Consider the following 16,610-nt stretch of genomic DNA (forward strand, 5'->3'; position numbering starts at 1 on the left):
CATCTGCACTGCATCTTCTGTGCCTCCAACCACTGTCTCGCTCTGTTTGTATGACTCAGCACAAGTAACCAAGGCAAAGGGGGCACAGAGAGAGAGAAGAGAGTGAGCAGTGCACCAAAGCTCATGCTGCGATGCTATATTTCACCAGCCTCTGCTCTACTGCAGTGCTGCATTAGCATTCATCAAACATTTATCAGACACACCCAGGTCTCTTCTCTCATCCCCTACCTTTGCTTGGTCACGCTTTACATTAGGGCACTTGTTTTATTGTTTTTATTCATTGCAAATGCAAATCATCATTTTAAAACATATGTCTTTGACAAGTCAGACTAATACAATAATTCATCTTTTTAAAATATCATGTAAACACAGTCGTACTAACAGACTTAGTAATGCAAGCGTAGCTTGGCTTCGTTAAGCATGTAAAAATATTAAACTACAATTGGCCTCAGCACTGTGCACATCCTCCGAAAGACAGGTAGCGCGCAACATGCATTTAACCCTTCAAATATATGTTTATGTATTTTAATCAAATATTTAAAGGACAGATGAAGACTGTTTGACTACACAAAAACTTGCTCTTTAGCTCAATTATAATGGCACATGTAAATCTTAAAAAAACTGTAATGTAGTATTACCCTTCAAACGTTATAAGCCAGTATTCTATAATAAGAATTTCTTTGGAAAACTGGCATGAAGTACTACATTAAGTACTGTATAAGTATATAAATTTCTAACTCTCCAAGGCTTTAACTATTGAAAAAATAAAACTTGCAATTAAGTTTTATTCTCTCTGTTCATATGCTGATATGACACTTCTAAGGGTTGTATTTGATCATACAGTGTATCTTATCAGATGAATTGGTTCTCTAACTACATTGAAGGCTTTGATGAGTGGGAGAGAGTAAGAGAGTGCATTAGGGAGAGGGTGGGGAACTATACTCGGTCTTTCACCACAAGTTCATCTCTCTTCACACGGCTTCCCTTTAAGACCCAGCATACAAAGTGAAGGGTCAGGCAGCGGCATTCCTGCTTTGATATCGAAGGTCCCTTGGTTACTGGTACATGGAACAAAAGCTTTTTCATCTCTCCAATTGGAAATCTACCCCTAATAAAACTAAGATCCATTGAGGTTTTTAAAAGGGCACCATGCAAAACTGTGATAAGGAATGTGGAACTTTCTTGTTGGAACTCCGATGAACAAAACTACCTTTAGAAACATTGTAATATTTTTTTTTTATATAGAACTGTTTTGCTTTACATTTATAAAAATTAAAATAAAATGATCAGTTTCATTAAATTAATAAAGACTAACCTGCTCATGACACTGTGAGAACCTCTGAGGAGACTGGCTCGATCTCATTCCCGACCTCCTCCATCACCTCCACTGCAGCGGCATTTGCTGTCTTCTCAGTAGCAGTCTCCAGTTTGGCAGGTACATTTTTAGCATCTGTCTTTTGACAGTCTGGATCTCTTAACTCTCCCTGGTTTGTCGTGTCCTGTGTTGAAACCTCCGTTTGAGGTTCTTCCAAGTCTTTTTGAGGCTTTTCTTCTACTGATTCCTGGCCCTCTGAACTTTCTTCTTTCATGTTCGTGTCAGTGTCTTGAACAGGTACATCATCTGCATTTATGACATTTATGACACCAACATTAAATTCCTGTGCAGTCTCAATCTGTACCTCCTGTGCCATTTGACACTGCTCAGCCACAATCTGGTCTTGACTTGCATCTATAACAGATGTTTCTGTCATCTTTTCTTCTGGTATGGCTTCTGAAACCTCTGAAGCTTGTGTCTCTTGCTGGATTTCTGTTGGCACTTCCTTAGGATGTGATTCAACTTGACTTTTTCCTTCTTCACTTTCTGTGGTCCCACTAAGCTTTTTCTCTTCTGCTTGCTTAAGTTCGACTTCACTTTTTGTTACCTCTGTTTCATGATGCACATCTTCCACAGAGACTGTGGCAATCTCCTCATTCTGAGGTTGGATTTCATCTGTGATAGAAACCGTGACTGTTTCTGTAATCAGGATGGTGTCGTTGACTGTTTTCATTGGTTTCTCAGTAACAATGCAAGTTTGTTCATCGTCATCTTTGTAGATATCGTCAGATGCTTTTGACTTCTCTGGGCTTGTTTCTAGTGGAGCTTTTTCCTCCAAAACGACTTCTGTTGAAGTTTTTTCCTCAATCACTCCAGAAACCACTAAGGCCTCTTCAAATTTGACATTGACTGATGTGGTACAGCTTTCTACCTTCTCAGTAGACACTTTTTGTTCTGCATGTGCCTCAGCAAGGTTCTCTACAACATTTTGAATGACCTCTTGCACAATAACACTGCTCTGTTTCTCAATTATTTCTGCTTCTGTCACTTGGGTTGCCTGGATCACTTCAGTTTCTTCTTTTACATTCTCAATAACTTCTTCAACCACAACACTAACTTTCGTTGAAGTTACTTCTAAGCTTCTCTCAACAGCTTCTTGAGCAGAGCCAACCTCAGCATCATTCACTTTAACCTGGATTTTGTTGTCATCTGCGGGAAGAACAAGAGGAACCTTTTCCATAACGGTTTCATAAGCTAGATCTGCTGAGTAGGATTCTGTCGTCTCAGATGTTGAGCTTGTAACATAAACAGTCTCTTTGATGATTGCAAATTCTTCAGTGGAGGCTACAATAGGAATGGGATCTTCTGTAGACCCAGCAGTTTGAGAAGCAGGCAACTCTGGAAGGGTTGCCATGACCTCCTCTGTTACAGCCATGGCAACTTCCTCCACAGATGCTACCTCAACTGTGGCTTTAGCTTCTTTAACATCCTCCAGTTCTTGCACTTTCTCACCTTTAGCAACAGCAACTTCAGTGACTTCTACAGTTTGGGCACAGACTGACTCTTCAACAGTTGGTTCCACAGGACCTGCAGCCTCAACCTGAGGGGATTTTTTTGCCACCACTGGCTCTTCAAGAAACTCTGGTTCCTGTTGTACAGCATTGATGAGCGCTACTTTGACTGCTGCTACTTCTTGGAGATCAGTCACAGTCTCAGCTTCAGGTGTCTCCTTTATCTCTTCAAACTGTGCTTTCTCCTCAACTGCATTTTCTTTGAGCTCTGTCTGACCTCCACTTATCTGAACCTCATGAACCTCATCCTCAGTCATACTGGCCTGTTCAGGCTCCTGTGTTTTGTCCTCAACAGCCAACTCTGTGACAAGCACCTGGCTAACAACTGTTACCGACTCCACCGAAGGCTTCTGAGTGAGGCTTACTTCCTCCACCGCCTTTATTTCACTAGTGTCAAGGCCAGTGCAAACAGTAGTTGCCTCTGTTTTCTCATGTGCAACCAAGACTGTTTTCTCTTCCTTGATAGCTGACTCGACCAAAAGAGCATCAGTGGTGACTGCAAATGCTTCTTCCTGTTCCATGGTGAAAGCCATGGCATTTGTGGTAACACTGATAGTTTCCACAGCTTCTTGTAGTACAACATCGGCCTTCTTCTCTACACCATCACCTGGGACAGGAGTTGTCTCACCTGATGTAACTGGTGATGCTGTGACGCGTGATACAGCAGAAACCATTTCAGTCTCCTCTACTTGTTCAAGGGCCGTAACTGCTTCTGAAGTAAGCTCAACAATGTCCTCTGCAATAGTGTTATCAGTCGATTTGGGTGTGGCAGCTGTGTCTCCTTCTTCGAGTATGTCACTCAACTGCTTTCCCTCTGTCTCATCCTCAACATTTTCCACAGTGGTTGAGATCCAAGATGGTGATCTATCCTCAGCTGAAGTTATTGCCTGGTTGACTGGTGCAGATTCTTGCTTCACTTCCTCTGCCTTAACCGCAACTTCTGCAGCTGGTTCATTGTCATATTCTGAAAGAGGTACCACAGCTGGAGTGTCAGAATCATCCTCTGCAGAGCCAATGTCAGAAGATATCTGCTCTTGTTTACCATCAGACTTCTTCTTCCGACGTGGAATCAATTTCCTCAAAGAGAAAGAGGATTCTTCTTTGGGGGCTTCACTGTCAGAGGTTGTATGCTCTGCACCTGAGGCTTCATCAGACTTGTCTTCTGCTTTAGGTTTCTTTCTGTGGGTTACCAGCCTCTTGAAAGATTCCCAGGTAGACACAAGTTCTTCTTCTGGTTCAGGTGAAGAAGCCAAATTCTCATGATCAGCTTCACCAGAGCTTACAAGAGGGGACTCAGTGGTCTTTGTCTGCTCTTCTCCTGACTGCTGGACTTCTTCCTCAATCTTAGGTTCTTCATCAGAATCAGAAGTCTTTCTGGCCCTTTTTTTAGCTGTCCCCACGCAAATAAGGGCTTCCCAGGACACAGATGTATCCATTTTTCTTTTTGGTTCCTCTGCAGCTGGTTCAGGCTTTTCAACTTTTGGCTCAGCCTTTGATTCTGCCTGTGACTCTTCTTTAGACTCAGATGGTACCTCTTCAGAAGGTTTTGGCTCAGTTTTCTCATCAAAGACAGCACTCTCAGTTGAAGATAGGGTAGAAGATTTGGGTTTGTCTCCAGGTGCTTCATCTTCGCTCTCAGAGGGCCTTTTGACACGTTTTTTTGGAGTGACCATTTTTTTGAAAGAGGACCAAGGTAAAATTCCATCTTTCTTCTTCTCACTGTCAGAAGTGACTGGTTCACCCTCAGTCTCTGCAGCTTGAGCCACCTCAGCTTGAGCCACCTCGGCTTGAGCCACCTCAGCTTGAGGTACCTTACCTACAAGATGCTCACCAGATTCTTCTGGAGAAGATGCTCCGCTGTCAGGTTTCTGGGACTCAGCTGACTCAGTGGATGACTGGATGTTTTCAGCAACTCGTTCACTTGATTCTGTTTGCTTTGACTCTGCTTCTTTTTTACTCTTCTGCTTTTTGGATGACAGCTTTTTTAGCCCTGCTCCTGTAAACAGCTTCTTAAGTGGGCTTCCTTGAGCCTTGGATTTCTCCTGAGATGACAGGATTTCAGCTTCAGTTGTCACTGCTTCTGAAACATCTGGTTTGTCACTTGTTAGTTTTGAATCATCGGTGGGTTGAGCTTCAACAGCAGTTTCAGCAGCTGGAGCTTCAGCAGTCTCAGTCTGAGTCAGAGTTTCAGCTTCACTTGTAGCCTCAGCTTCTACTTTAAGTTCTTGTGCCTCTTCCGTCTCAGTGGATGTTGTTTCAGTTGTCATTTCAGCTTTAGTTTCAACCTTTTCTGAAGGTTTCTCCATCTGCTCACCCTCAGTTGGCTCTTTCTCTGCATCCACTTTAGGTTCCTCTGTACCCTCAATAACACCCTCTGCTGTCTCCTCAGTTTCCTTAATGTCCTCCTCTGCAGACTTTTCCTTGACCTGTTCCTCATCTTTGGTCTTTTTGAAGCTTGCCTTCTTCCGCAGGTTAGAAAAGATTCCCTGAGTGAAAAATCTCTTAAAGGGACTCTGTGTCTCTTGAGAGGGTGGACTTGTAGGCGATTCAGTTGGCGCTTCTGGGTCTGGTTCTATCTCTGATATTGTCCCCATTTCTTCAGCAGATTTTTCAGTCACCTCCTCACTGACCTTTTCAGTCTCTGATGGGGCATCAACTACAGTTTGGTCTGCTGGTTCTTCTGCCTTATGAGTCACTTCTTCAGTTGTGGCCTCTTGCTCTTTTTCTGTAGTTTCTGGTGATTTGTCTTCCACAGATTTGTCTTCCTCTGTTGCAGATTCCTCTTTCTTTTCCTCAGAAGTTGCATCTGCACCACTCTCTGCCTCCTTCACTGTCAGCAGTTGCACAGGCTCAGTCTTCTCATTCTTGTCTTTCTTCAGTGTGAACTTGAATCCAACGAAACGGAAGATCTTCTTGAAGCCCACCTCATTGGCTTCCTCTTGTTTTTCCTCTACTGCCTTTTCTTCTGTGGTTGTAATTTCATCTGCATTTGCAGAATCATCTCCTTTCTCTCCATTAACCTGAGGGGCAACCTCTTCTTGATGTACCTCAATTGTTTCAGGGCTGTCTTCTTTTTGGTTGATGGTTTCCGTCTGGCCAACTGTAATGAAAAATACACAAAGTTCATCATCATTCATTTAATATCATAACACTCATAAAGCCTTATAAAACTCATTTGTCTCTTATGGATAGCCAGTTCTCAACAGGACTAAGTATAGAAAAAACAAGTTAAGAGTTATAAAAGCAAAATACATGATCTAGTGATATAATAAATTCAAGATGGAGGGCTGTGGCAATTGAAGGAAATCAGAGCCACATTTCTAGAAAACCTGCAAAAACATCTTCACCCCCTGTACAGATTTAATCAGGCATACGATGGCAATTTGATATTAAGTTTACATTTTGTGGTCTCTTTTGTTGTGAGCACCAACAAAAAAAAATATAAGCTGGGGAAGGATGTCAACATTTAACATCAAGGCAACCAGGGGAAATTTCCATGTTGTAAGCTTCACAGTTATGCAGGCTATGTTGCCAAACTTTTGGACTATGAAATTTACCTTATTTAATAAAGCACAGCCAAAAAATTATGTTATCACTTTATTAATCTTCATTAAGTCTGTATATTTGCCCAGTTCTTAAGCTTCCAAAGACAAAATGAAATAAAATTGTAACAGGTGGGATAAACAAGAGAACACACACTCATAATGTCTTGAATTCCTCCCTTGCCTATCTGTGTTTTGACAAGAGTGGGTTGGTTTTGAGGGTGTGGGGCTAGGAAGAGGGAGTCGAGTTTGCATGTAGTGTGAGCCTCCTAGAGGCCCAGTTTTCCTTTGACATCCAACCTAGCAAGGGACTGTTCACATCTGGCTCTGCTTGCTCTTGCTCTGGTGTCTGAAACCCACCCAGTGACTTTAAAAACAAATTCCAAGCATTTTTAATGCATGGATATCACATTACTTGGCTTCCTACACACCTGTATGACACAGGCCGAGATAAAGGGGCAGCAAACCTACCAAAGGTAAATCTACCAAAACAATTTAAGCCAGAGATCAAAATGATTTATAAATTGTTCTAGAATAATTGATTTTTTATGTGACTGGTAAAGTCTTGGACTGATTACCCTAACCTTGAAAATCTCACAGCGAAATAACAGGAATGGCTAATATTTACGGGCTGCCATCACATCAGACTCTTAGGACAACAGACAGTCATTAAAATAAAATATTGATGCTCTTTATGCTGTTGTGGTCACTCGCTTACATTTATCAGTCCATTTTCTGTTGGTTTAAAACAAAAAAGAAGCTCTGTGTTTTCAATGTATGCTTTAAATTTAGTGAAGCACAAACCAAATCCCACAGTTCAATGTGGTACAGGGATGCAATGGCATCCCCATCCCCCTACAATACAACAAACCATCCCCCCCACAGACCAAACCAAATTCTAAACTTCAGCTTAAGAAGACTGTATTGTGTTGTCCTCTTTGTCTCACAATGGGCCCCTGGTTTTTTTCCTGCTTTGGCTAAAAGGGGTGGGGTGCCCACACTATTGTCCATCCTGGAACTTAAACTACCATGATGAAAATCCTTGTTGTAAAATGGGAAAAGGGCATTATGGGAAGCCATATAGAATGACAGATAGAACTTTCTCAGTCTTGGTAATATGGAAGACTGATTAGCAAAACAATTAACAAGTCTTATAGTTTAAACATTCCCGGTTGTGCAGAAGTGTTTGAAAAAATGTAAAGTTTGAATCAAAATGTCAGAGTAGTATGGTAATTAGGCAAAAATTTAGAAAGAGGCGCGCAAAAATAATTAAACTAAAAACCTGCCTTAAACATGCAGTCTCTTTTTTTCTCTTGACAGATCTGCAGCTACAGATTATATGATCTTAATTCATCTTTACATCATTTGACAAACATCTCATTTGGGTACATTCCAGGAGGTTTCTTCTTACACTGTAGTAATGTTTTAACTATGTAGGACACACGTTTTTAGGCAAAAAGACACACTGTTGTTGCCTCACACAGCTGGAGACAGGAAGGCACGGTATATGTGCAAATGTATTTTTACACAAGTACGAAAGACTAAATGGGTCAAAGACTTGGTGAATCCACCAGTCGCCCTACATTTGCCATTGTCTCAATGGTGGCTCAGACTGGGGAAACTCGAGCCAAGGAATTTGATAGTGTGTCTGTTGTGGCTGTTAAAGTGTGGAACTGTGGGTGAGCATTTTGGTATGGGTGGGAGCAAATGCCATCTGAAATCACAGTGGTGTGATAGTCTAGAAAGTCGGGGGAGGGGTGGATGTTTGTTGAGATGAGTCTGAGGTAATGGTCAACAACCCCCTACCCCTTGCTGTTACATGCAAATACAGGCTGTTCATTAGTGGAGTCTGTGAGTTTAGGGAAGTTATAGGAAGAATCAACAGTAGACTGACTGTCGGACCCCTACCTGACCAACTACCCCACCTCCCACACTAACTACACAGAAGTGATTCCCTTTGACGTAAAATGTGAATCATGAAACAATCGAGATTCCATTACTTTTACTATCAATATCCACTTTTGGAAGTGGGTAGTGGTGAATAACTACATTATGTGAACAGAAAATTAATAAACCTGCAATGTTCTGCATATATGAAATTTAAGCCAATTAAAATAAAATGAAATGATCAGTTTAGGAAAAAATTGATTAAACGGACATAAACATAAATATAAGAACATCCGCATAAAGTCCTAATAAACATTCCCAGCTAATCAAAGGCAGGTAATCAATTCCATACACCCACACCACCTCTCGAGAACCCTGACTAAGATCTGAGGAGCTTAAAAACTCATTGAAATTCCTAAAAAGAGGACATCTGAGACCACTGAAGCCCATCAGATCTGAACATTTCCAAGAATTCTATATAGTACATGTATAAACCCACCAACTGTACTGTTTTCTCATACTACATGAGATGTCGAACAGATAAACCCTTCTAAAGTTCAGGTTGGTCTCCCATACTTAAAGGTTAATGCTTCACATTCACAGACTAGAGATATGACTTCACTACTCTAAGCATCACTGTAAGTAAATACAGAACTATTTTTTGTATGTATTTGTAAAAAAAAAAAAAACACTGAAACTTTTAAGGAATCCTTGGTGTTTCATATGTTCTAAGGCTTAACGAAATGCAAAATAATTAAACACATACACACAAGAATGTGGAGATATGGTAAGTGAAAGCAATTAATTAAATCAATTAAATATTTTCTCATAAAAACAGATATTAAACAGTATTTAACAACATTGTCCTCTATAATGCCACAAGCTACAGATCAGGCAGACGATATTAGAATTTGTCCACAAATTTAACTGATTACTGAATAACAAATTTGTAATTTAACCCAATAATAATAATAATAATCAAAATGTCAAGAATTTCCTACACAAACCATCTTAATTATTACTGCCCCCCACTGTCCCCTAATAACCATGGTATGCCTCAACTTTAACAAGTCGTAGATTTAAGATGCATCTTACCTGTTAGAGTTATTGTCCCAAGCATTTCAGAAACTTTTGCAATTACTTTTCAGGAAAAAAAAGAAAGTATTGCTGTTTAACTTTCGCTGACAGTGATGCTTTTTGAACTCCCTTCTTGTAAAAGTCTTGCTTCCTCTCAGACTACGATCAGCTGATAGGCTTTAAGGCTACACTCTTGTTTCCCTCTCTTTCTCTGTCCGGTCAGCTTGTTTTGAAGCCAGGCGACTCCTCTTCTGAGTTTCTGGGTGAGAATGAGGGGAACGGGTGGGTAACACACATTTCAACAGACACTGACACATGTCCTATGTGGGACCACCCCACCCATACCCCCCCCCCCTCTCAGCTTTTCAGCTGTTCTCTGCCCCTCTCTACTGAATGAGTTTCCCTCTTCCTTCCCCCTCCACTCCTCTTTACAATCTCCCTCCACCCACTCACTCGAACTCTAACATTCTTTTACCCAACGTTTTCTTTCCCTGTTCAAAATGACAGAAATTGTCAAGCCATAGTTAAAATATGTGTGTCTGTGTCTGTGTCTGTGTGAAGGGAGGCAAAATTACTCAAGTTATCAAAGGCATTTCTATACATGATGTTACACAGAGCTCCATCTCCCCTTCAACCGTCTCTCGTCCAAGGCAGCAGGATCAATATGACACATAAAATGTGCAAGGGTGAAATGAGGACCTTCACAATATGTTCTCCTGCATCTTATCTCTCTGCTTCTTCTCCCTCTCACTCTACCAAGCTCACTCTTTATTTCTCCTCTATAACACTCTCAGTCCATGGGCCTACATTTCAGCCATAAATACTTCCAACCAAAACTGTTTTACTTTTTTTTTTAATTGACATTTCTTTGACAAACCTGTCACAAAAACAAGAAGACATAATTTACGGTTTAATGGCTTACTGTGATGAATATTCCACATACTGTATAAGTTGCCACATAGAGTTTTGGAAAATAGAATAGATTTTTAACACAATCTAATTTACACCATACAGTATCTTGTAGCCATCCAGAGAAACTGTATATAATTGCTCTTTATTTAAAAAAGCCAATTTTACCAACATTAGTGAATTTTGGACCCATGTGTCAACATATGCTGACCTTGTTATTTTAAAATATTTGAGGAAAAACACTATGTCTCCCTTAATAAAATTATCTGTCCTTGTACTTAAGTGAAAAGTTACCAAATAAAGTGACATTCTATTTCAAATTTGCTTCCCAGACTAACTAGTGGAATGCTAAAGTAATGAGGCTGGCACTCTACAGTCCTAATGGTTCATTCAAAGTGTAAACTGAGGCAGCTTATTTCATTCAAGTTTTGTTGAAGGAGGATGGTTGAAGAATACCAGTGAGATTCCTCAACATACAAGGGTCTAATCAGACATCTCACACCTTGCCATTGTTCTCATGGAATGTGCGAATTCCCACCTAAAATCTTCTTCTAAGTGGGTGATAACAACTTTAATCCAGTTTGGTCTGGATCAGACTATACGAAAACTCATCTGGTTAAGATTGGTATTTTAGCTCTCCTAACTAAACCAAAAGCTCTTTCTGTATCAGTCACTTTACCACAACATTAGTTGTACTATGATTTGATTGCTATGTTATTTTGATGTTTTAAGTTACTGGACTGCAGTGCTAGACATTAACTTAAGTGTTTGGGTGCAAAGCTAGAGGGGACAAGTAGGGCACATTCTTCTTGAATAGCCATCCTCAGACTTTATTGTGATCTATAGTAACAGACAGAGCCATGGGGCTCAGATCAGAGGGATTTGACATATGGGAAAGGCTTTTTGCCCCCAGTGACTCCATAGGAGTGGAATTCAATAAGCCCATACTCTCTCACACTAAAGACAGTGTGAGTCACTTCCTTTCTACTGTAATGGACATTCCTCAAAAGAGGAAGCTTGTACTCTACTTATATCACTTATAAGCTGAGTCATATTTGAGGATTTGGTCATGAAGACACAACTAACACAGATGGCCTATTCCAGCCTGATGTAGTAAGATGTGCTAAAATACCAACAACTAATCACAGTCATGGTCTGTCATGGTGAAACTGATACCCAGAATGACATCCATGTTATCTCTTACATCAGGGAAACGTGATCAAACACAGAAGCGTGAGCAGTTGGCGGTCTGTTTTGGCTGGGAACATGTGGAAGTGGGCTTTCCGCTGGCCTGGGGGCTTGCAAGGGATGCTGCGACGTCATTGCAGACCCCAACTCACACACGTACACGCATACTTCCACATACACACGCCCTCATGTGTGCACGCATTCCTTGGGCCAGGAAGATGATGTCGAAATAATGGGAGGAAAAGGAAATGAGAGCTGTGTGAAGATCTGGCCAGGATCAGACGACTGTCTCTAACTCTCCAGCAGTCTCCAGCTTTATACTTTCACCTGATTTCACTCACTAGATTATCTTTATAATGGCATCTCTGCATTTTGTACCTTCCTCCATCTCTACATCTCTATATCAAGCTTCCCTTATTTTATTCTTCCCATTTCCTTTGTTTTCTATGGATAGAGGAAGCTGAGGAATGCTGTGCAGGAAGCATGCTCATTCTTTTGCATCATTGCTTCCTCTTCCCTCACCAGTTTCCTTCGCTATTAGGTCATTTTCTTTCACTGGGCTAATTTGTCACTTTTCAGAAAGGATACTATGAGAATGACTCAGATTATTGATCAGTGCATAACTACTCCATGAGCTGTCACAGTGCTAGGTACAACTTGTACCCATGACATCATAATGGTTGTAGTCAATTTGGTGTACCTACATAAATGATACTGCAATATACTGTAAACTTCCATTCAAAGTTTTTGGTCGGTAACAGTTTTTTAAATGTTTTGACAGATGTCTCTTATGCTGTAAATATATTTGAAAATGTAGGCTAGATTATTCCTGTGATGGCAAAGCTAAATTTTCAGTATCTTCAGTGTGACATGACCCTTCAGAAATCATTTCAATGCGCCGATTTAATACTCCAGAAACATTTCTTCTGCTTAATGTTGAAAACAATGCTTACTATTTTTCTTATACATTTTGTATGATTGTTTTTAATGAATAGAAAGTTCTGAAAAACAGAATTTATTTGAAACAGACCGTTTCCCTAATATTAAATTACTAATATTAAAAAAGTATATCAATATATGGTTGGCAAACTACTAGATCATGACATTATCTCAATGACACAATATGAGACAATCGTGTTTCTTATTAATCGCCCAGTGGTCTTGGAGATTCCATATAAACATGTTGTAATGTAAAACATCAAGCCAACATTTGATTGTCTGAACTATGTATTCCCTGTCTACCCACACCAAATCTCACTTTCAATATCTTTTTGTCAATATCCACAGTCAGAATGAATGTTTAACAGCCAAACGATAATTAAACTAGACTCTTTTAATGCTTTCACAGGGAAAACTCTTATTTCTTTTTATTTATGCACTCTTTACATTTCTTTTCATTTATACAATTTATTGCTGCAAATGAAAGGAATTAAATTACACTAATCAAACACATATTCACACTCTCTCTGTGGTTTTCTCTTTCTGCCAAACCCTTCATCGCTCCACACTTCACACATTCCATTCTCACATCATCTCAACTTTCCTCATCTGTGTGTTTCTCTGATCAACAGCACGAGTATTACTAAAATGTACTCGTACCATCAAATGTTTACTCAGTCAAGAAAATCCCAAGTTACTAATAAATCTCAACACAAGAAATCAGTGTAAATGAAGTGCAGTGAAGTGAAGTGACATTCAGCCAAGTATGGTGACCCATACTCGGAATTCGTGCTCTGCTTTTAACCCATCCAACGTGCACACACACAGCAGTGAACACACACACACCGTGAACACACACCCGGAGCAGTGGGCAGCCATTTATGCTGCGGCGCCCGGGGAGCAGTTGGGGGTTCGGTGCCTTGCTCAAGGGCACCTCAGTCGTGGTATTGAGGGTGGAGAGAGCGCTGGACATTCACTCCCCCCACCTACAATCCCTGCCGGCCCGAGACTCGAACCCGCAACCTTTGGATTACAAGTCCGACTCTCTAACCATTAGGCCACGACTTCCCTTATTTTATGTAGCTTCAAAAGACGCTGACCTGAACAGTTTTTATTTTAAAAAAGCTTAATCAAAATAAAAATATGTTCATAATTTTCCAGGAATCTGACCTCAAATCATACAGCAGGTCTGGAAAAAAGATTCTAAGAAGTGAATTTCTCTCCACACACACACACACACACACACACACACAGTCAAAATCAAATCACACTTCTGGATTCAAATTCTAAACACCAATAAAAAATTATGAAGCAATCCAGAGGCGGAGCTCTCTGTGGACACAATTCCACAGAAATAGGTCAAACACACATATGGATAGCAAAAAGAAAATATACAGTAAAGGGACACACTTATACCAGCAAGAATGAATTCTGAAGATAAATAGATAATCACATACAGCCTGTTAAAACATGTTTGATATGGAACACAGACTCATATGCTATCAGAGTAAAAACACACACGCACACACACTCGGCTCGGTGGGGGAGGACTGTGTATGAGATAATGGTTGAGCTCACTCTCTGGACTCACTCACGTCGCCGCCTCCTAAACGCCTGGCAGCCAGCTTGTGTGTGTGTGTGTGTGTGTGTGTATGTGTGTGTAAGTGGGTGGGTGGGAGAACTTCATTTGCAACTGAAAATTCATTTGCAAACTTTTGTATACATGTAACTGTTGCATGTCTGTACATTTAGGTCAGGCAAGTAAACCTGTGTTTGTAATTTCCTGTTGATGTGTAGTAGTATAATCATGTGAATGAGTGAGCTTGTATGTGTGTGTATTCATGAACATTTGAAAAGCCAGGCGTAGTCAAAATCGAAAAGATGCCGATTAAAGGAAATTGTAAAATATATGTGTTTTTAATATTGAGAGTACAATTTTCTTCTTTGTTGATTTTGGCTGGAGAGACATTGCACAATACCGGCAGTTTTTTTTTTCTTTTCATTTTTGGCAGCGTGGACACCAAAATAATCATACTTCTCTCTCATCTGTCTTTATCTGACTCTGTGTACATGGTTTCCATTGTGAAGTTGCACTAGAACCCGACAGCATCATATTTTGGGAGGTTTCTTAACAATGGAGAACAGACAGATATATCAACACATTCATTTTACACACATTATTCTCCCAGTGCATTTCTATAAAACGTTCCAGGGGTTTTTCTGGTTCTCTGGGAATGCTGGAGAAAATAAATGGCTGCACTGAGCATGCTAGAAAATTATGGCTAAATACTCTTGGATGGCATTACAGCATTAATCATGCAGATTAAATAAAGCCAGTATTGAGGCATTTTGGGAGCGTTTCAAGGGCTTGTCCTGGTATTGTCATGCTTCAGACTTACATATACAAAATGTCTCACTGCATCCAAAGCCACAGCAATAGGAAACAGGTTTTATTCGTGTGTAAATATGTTTACACTGTCAGATGTAGAGAACTTCAGAAGAAAGACTATTCTTGCTTTCTGTCAGTCTTTCTTTTGTTACATTTTATACAAAAATACATAATGTTTATGAGAGAAATAGCAATGTCAGATTTGTGAACAAACAATTCATTTAGGTTTGATATTTTCTGAATTATTCATTCAGGAACTGGGTATTGCTACTTCAGTTATGAACTTCAATAAGTCAGTAATGTTTATGACTTAATAATTACTTAATTTTGGTCTCTTAATCAAGAGTACTCATTTCTTTCTATGCTTGAGAATTTACTGCTTGAATCAGTATTTGTCACACTAACCTTTGAAAACTATATGATACACTACTAAAACCATTACTCATTTTATATTCCAGAATATTTATTCCACATAGATTCATGACTCACTATACAATCATTTTGCTATTCTTCAATATCCCTTCCTTTTTTTAGTTTTATTCATGATGAAATTCCAGCAAAGTGTGTGATTTGAGCTCCAAATTTAAAGACACCTAAGATTTCTATACATGCTATGAGACTAGTTTATTAAAAACATACACCTCTTTAAGGGGTCAGCTAGGTCATGGCTTGCTAAATATTATTGGGGGGAAGCATCTTGGTGGTCTCTCTGAGTTGAAAAGCAAGAAAGGAACACAAAATAAACATGGTATGCATTATTTGCCCTGGAGTCTTCTCACAGACCATGGTTAGGAGACTAAAGAGGTCTATGTTGGTGTCCACTCACTGCAGACTCTATGCAGGTGTTCTCGTCTTCAGGATTGTTGGGGATTATGAGAAGGATCAGTTGAGGAAAGAGGGCACACAGATAAAAAGATAAAGATCACATTTTAAGCCTCACACACACAGAGACCCCTGATGCTGGGAGGCGGCCCACTATTAGAGTCAGTCATTGTCATACCACGCACACAGACATGGTAATAAAGATATGAGTGTGATATATGCACACAATGTTCAAGCACATACCCTCAGCCGGTGGGTTCTCCTCCGTGTGGCCATTATACTCTGTCTGATCATCTGTCTTCCCATTAAGACTGGAAATAGAGATCTGTCCATTCTTCTGAAGAGGCTAAAACAGAAAGAAAGAAGAGAGAGACATGAAGAGTTAGAATTGTAACAATCTTTTCAGCAAAGGTATGATATGGTTTAATGTGAAACTATTCAAAATGATGATGTATTGCTATTATTTCTCACCAGGCTTTGCTCAGAAAAAGTTAGGGGAGTTAGTAAGATTTTTAAAAGATATTTTTGAAAGAAGTTTCTCATACCCACCAAGGCTGCATTTATTTGATCAAAAATCTACACACACTGAGTCTCCCGAAGGATAGTTGAATTAAATGAATGGATCAGCCTGGCTTCCAAAAGGGAGGCACCTCTTGTGAAGATCCGGTAAAGGGGCTGTGCACTATTCAAACGGTTTGGCACTTCTTTTGTGTACTAAAGTGTTAAAACAGGTGCAGGAAAAGAACTCAGATAAAGATGAGGATTTGACAGTTCATGGTTTTAATTTCAGCATCGGTTTCCATGTTGACTACATTTAAATTTAAGACAGCATTGATGTCATAGAATAAAACAGATTAGAAAGATTCAAACATAGATTACCCATCTGACTGCCTCAGGAATTTGGACAGTGAATTCACATAACCAAGCATTCACAATTCCCTCGGATACATTAAATATTTCAGTGATGCCAG

General features: G+C 39.9%; 1 protein-coding gene across 2 annotated transcripts in view; it reads right to left on the minus strand.

Annotated features, from left to right (window-relative positions):
- LOC306844250 (A-kinase anchor protein 12-like) overlaps nucleotides 1-16,610 on the minus strand; it is a 37,588-nt gene that overhangs the window by 1,931 nt on the left and 19,047 nt on the right. The window contains exons 2-3 of one of the 2 annotated variants that reach the window (XM_079376236.1): nucleotides 15,883-15,985; nucleotides 1,316-5,986 (exon numbers count right to left, since the gene is read on the minus strand). In XM_079376236.1, coding sequence (XP_079232362.1) covers nucleotides 1,320-5,986; nucleotides 15,883-15,985 — 4,770 coding nt within the window. In that variant the 3' untranslated portion in view covers nucleotides 1,316-1,319. Of the gene's footprint in view, nucleotides 1-1,315; nucleotides 5,987-9,410; nucleotides 9,784-15,882; nucleotides 15,986-16,610 lie in introns of those variants that run through there. The other variant, XM_079376237.1, reaches the window with a different exon arrangement.

This window comes from Barbus barbus, assembly GCF_936440315.1.
Source record: "Barbus barbus genome assembly, chromosome: 24".
In the NCBI taxonomy this organism is placed as follows: Eukaryota; Metazoa; Chordata; class Actinopteri; order Cypriniformes; family Cyprinidae; genus Barbus; species Barbus barbus.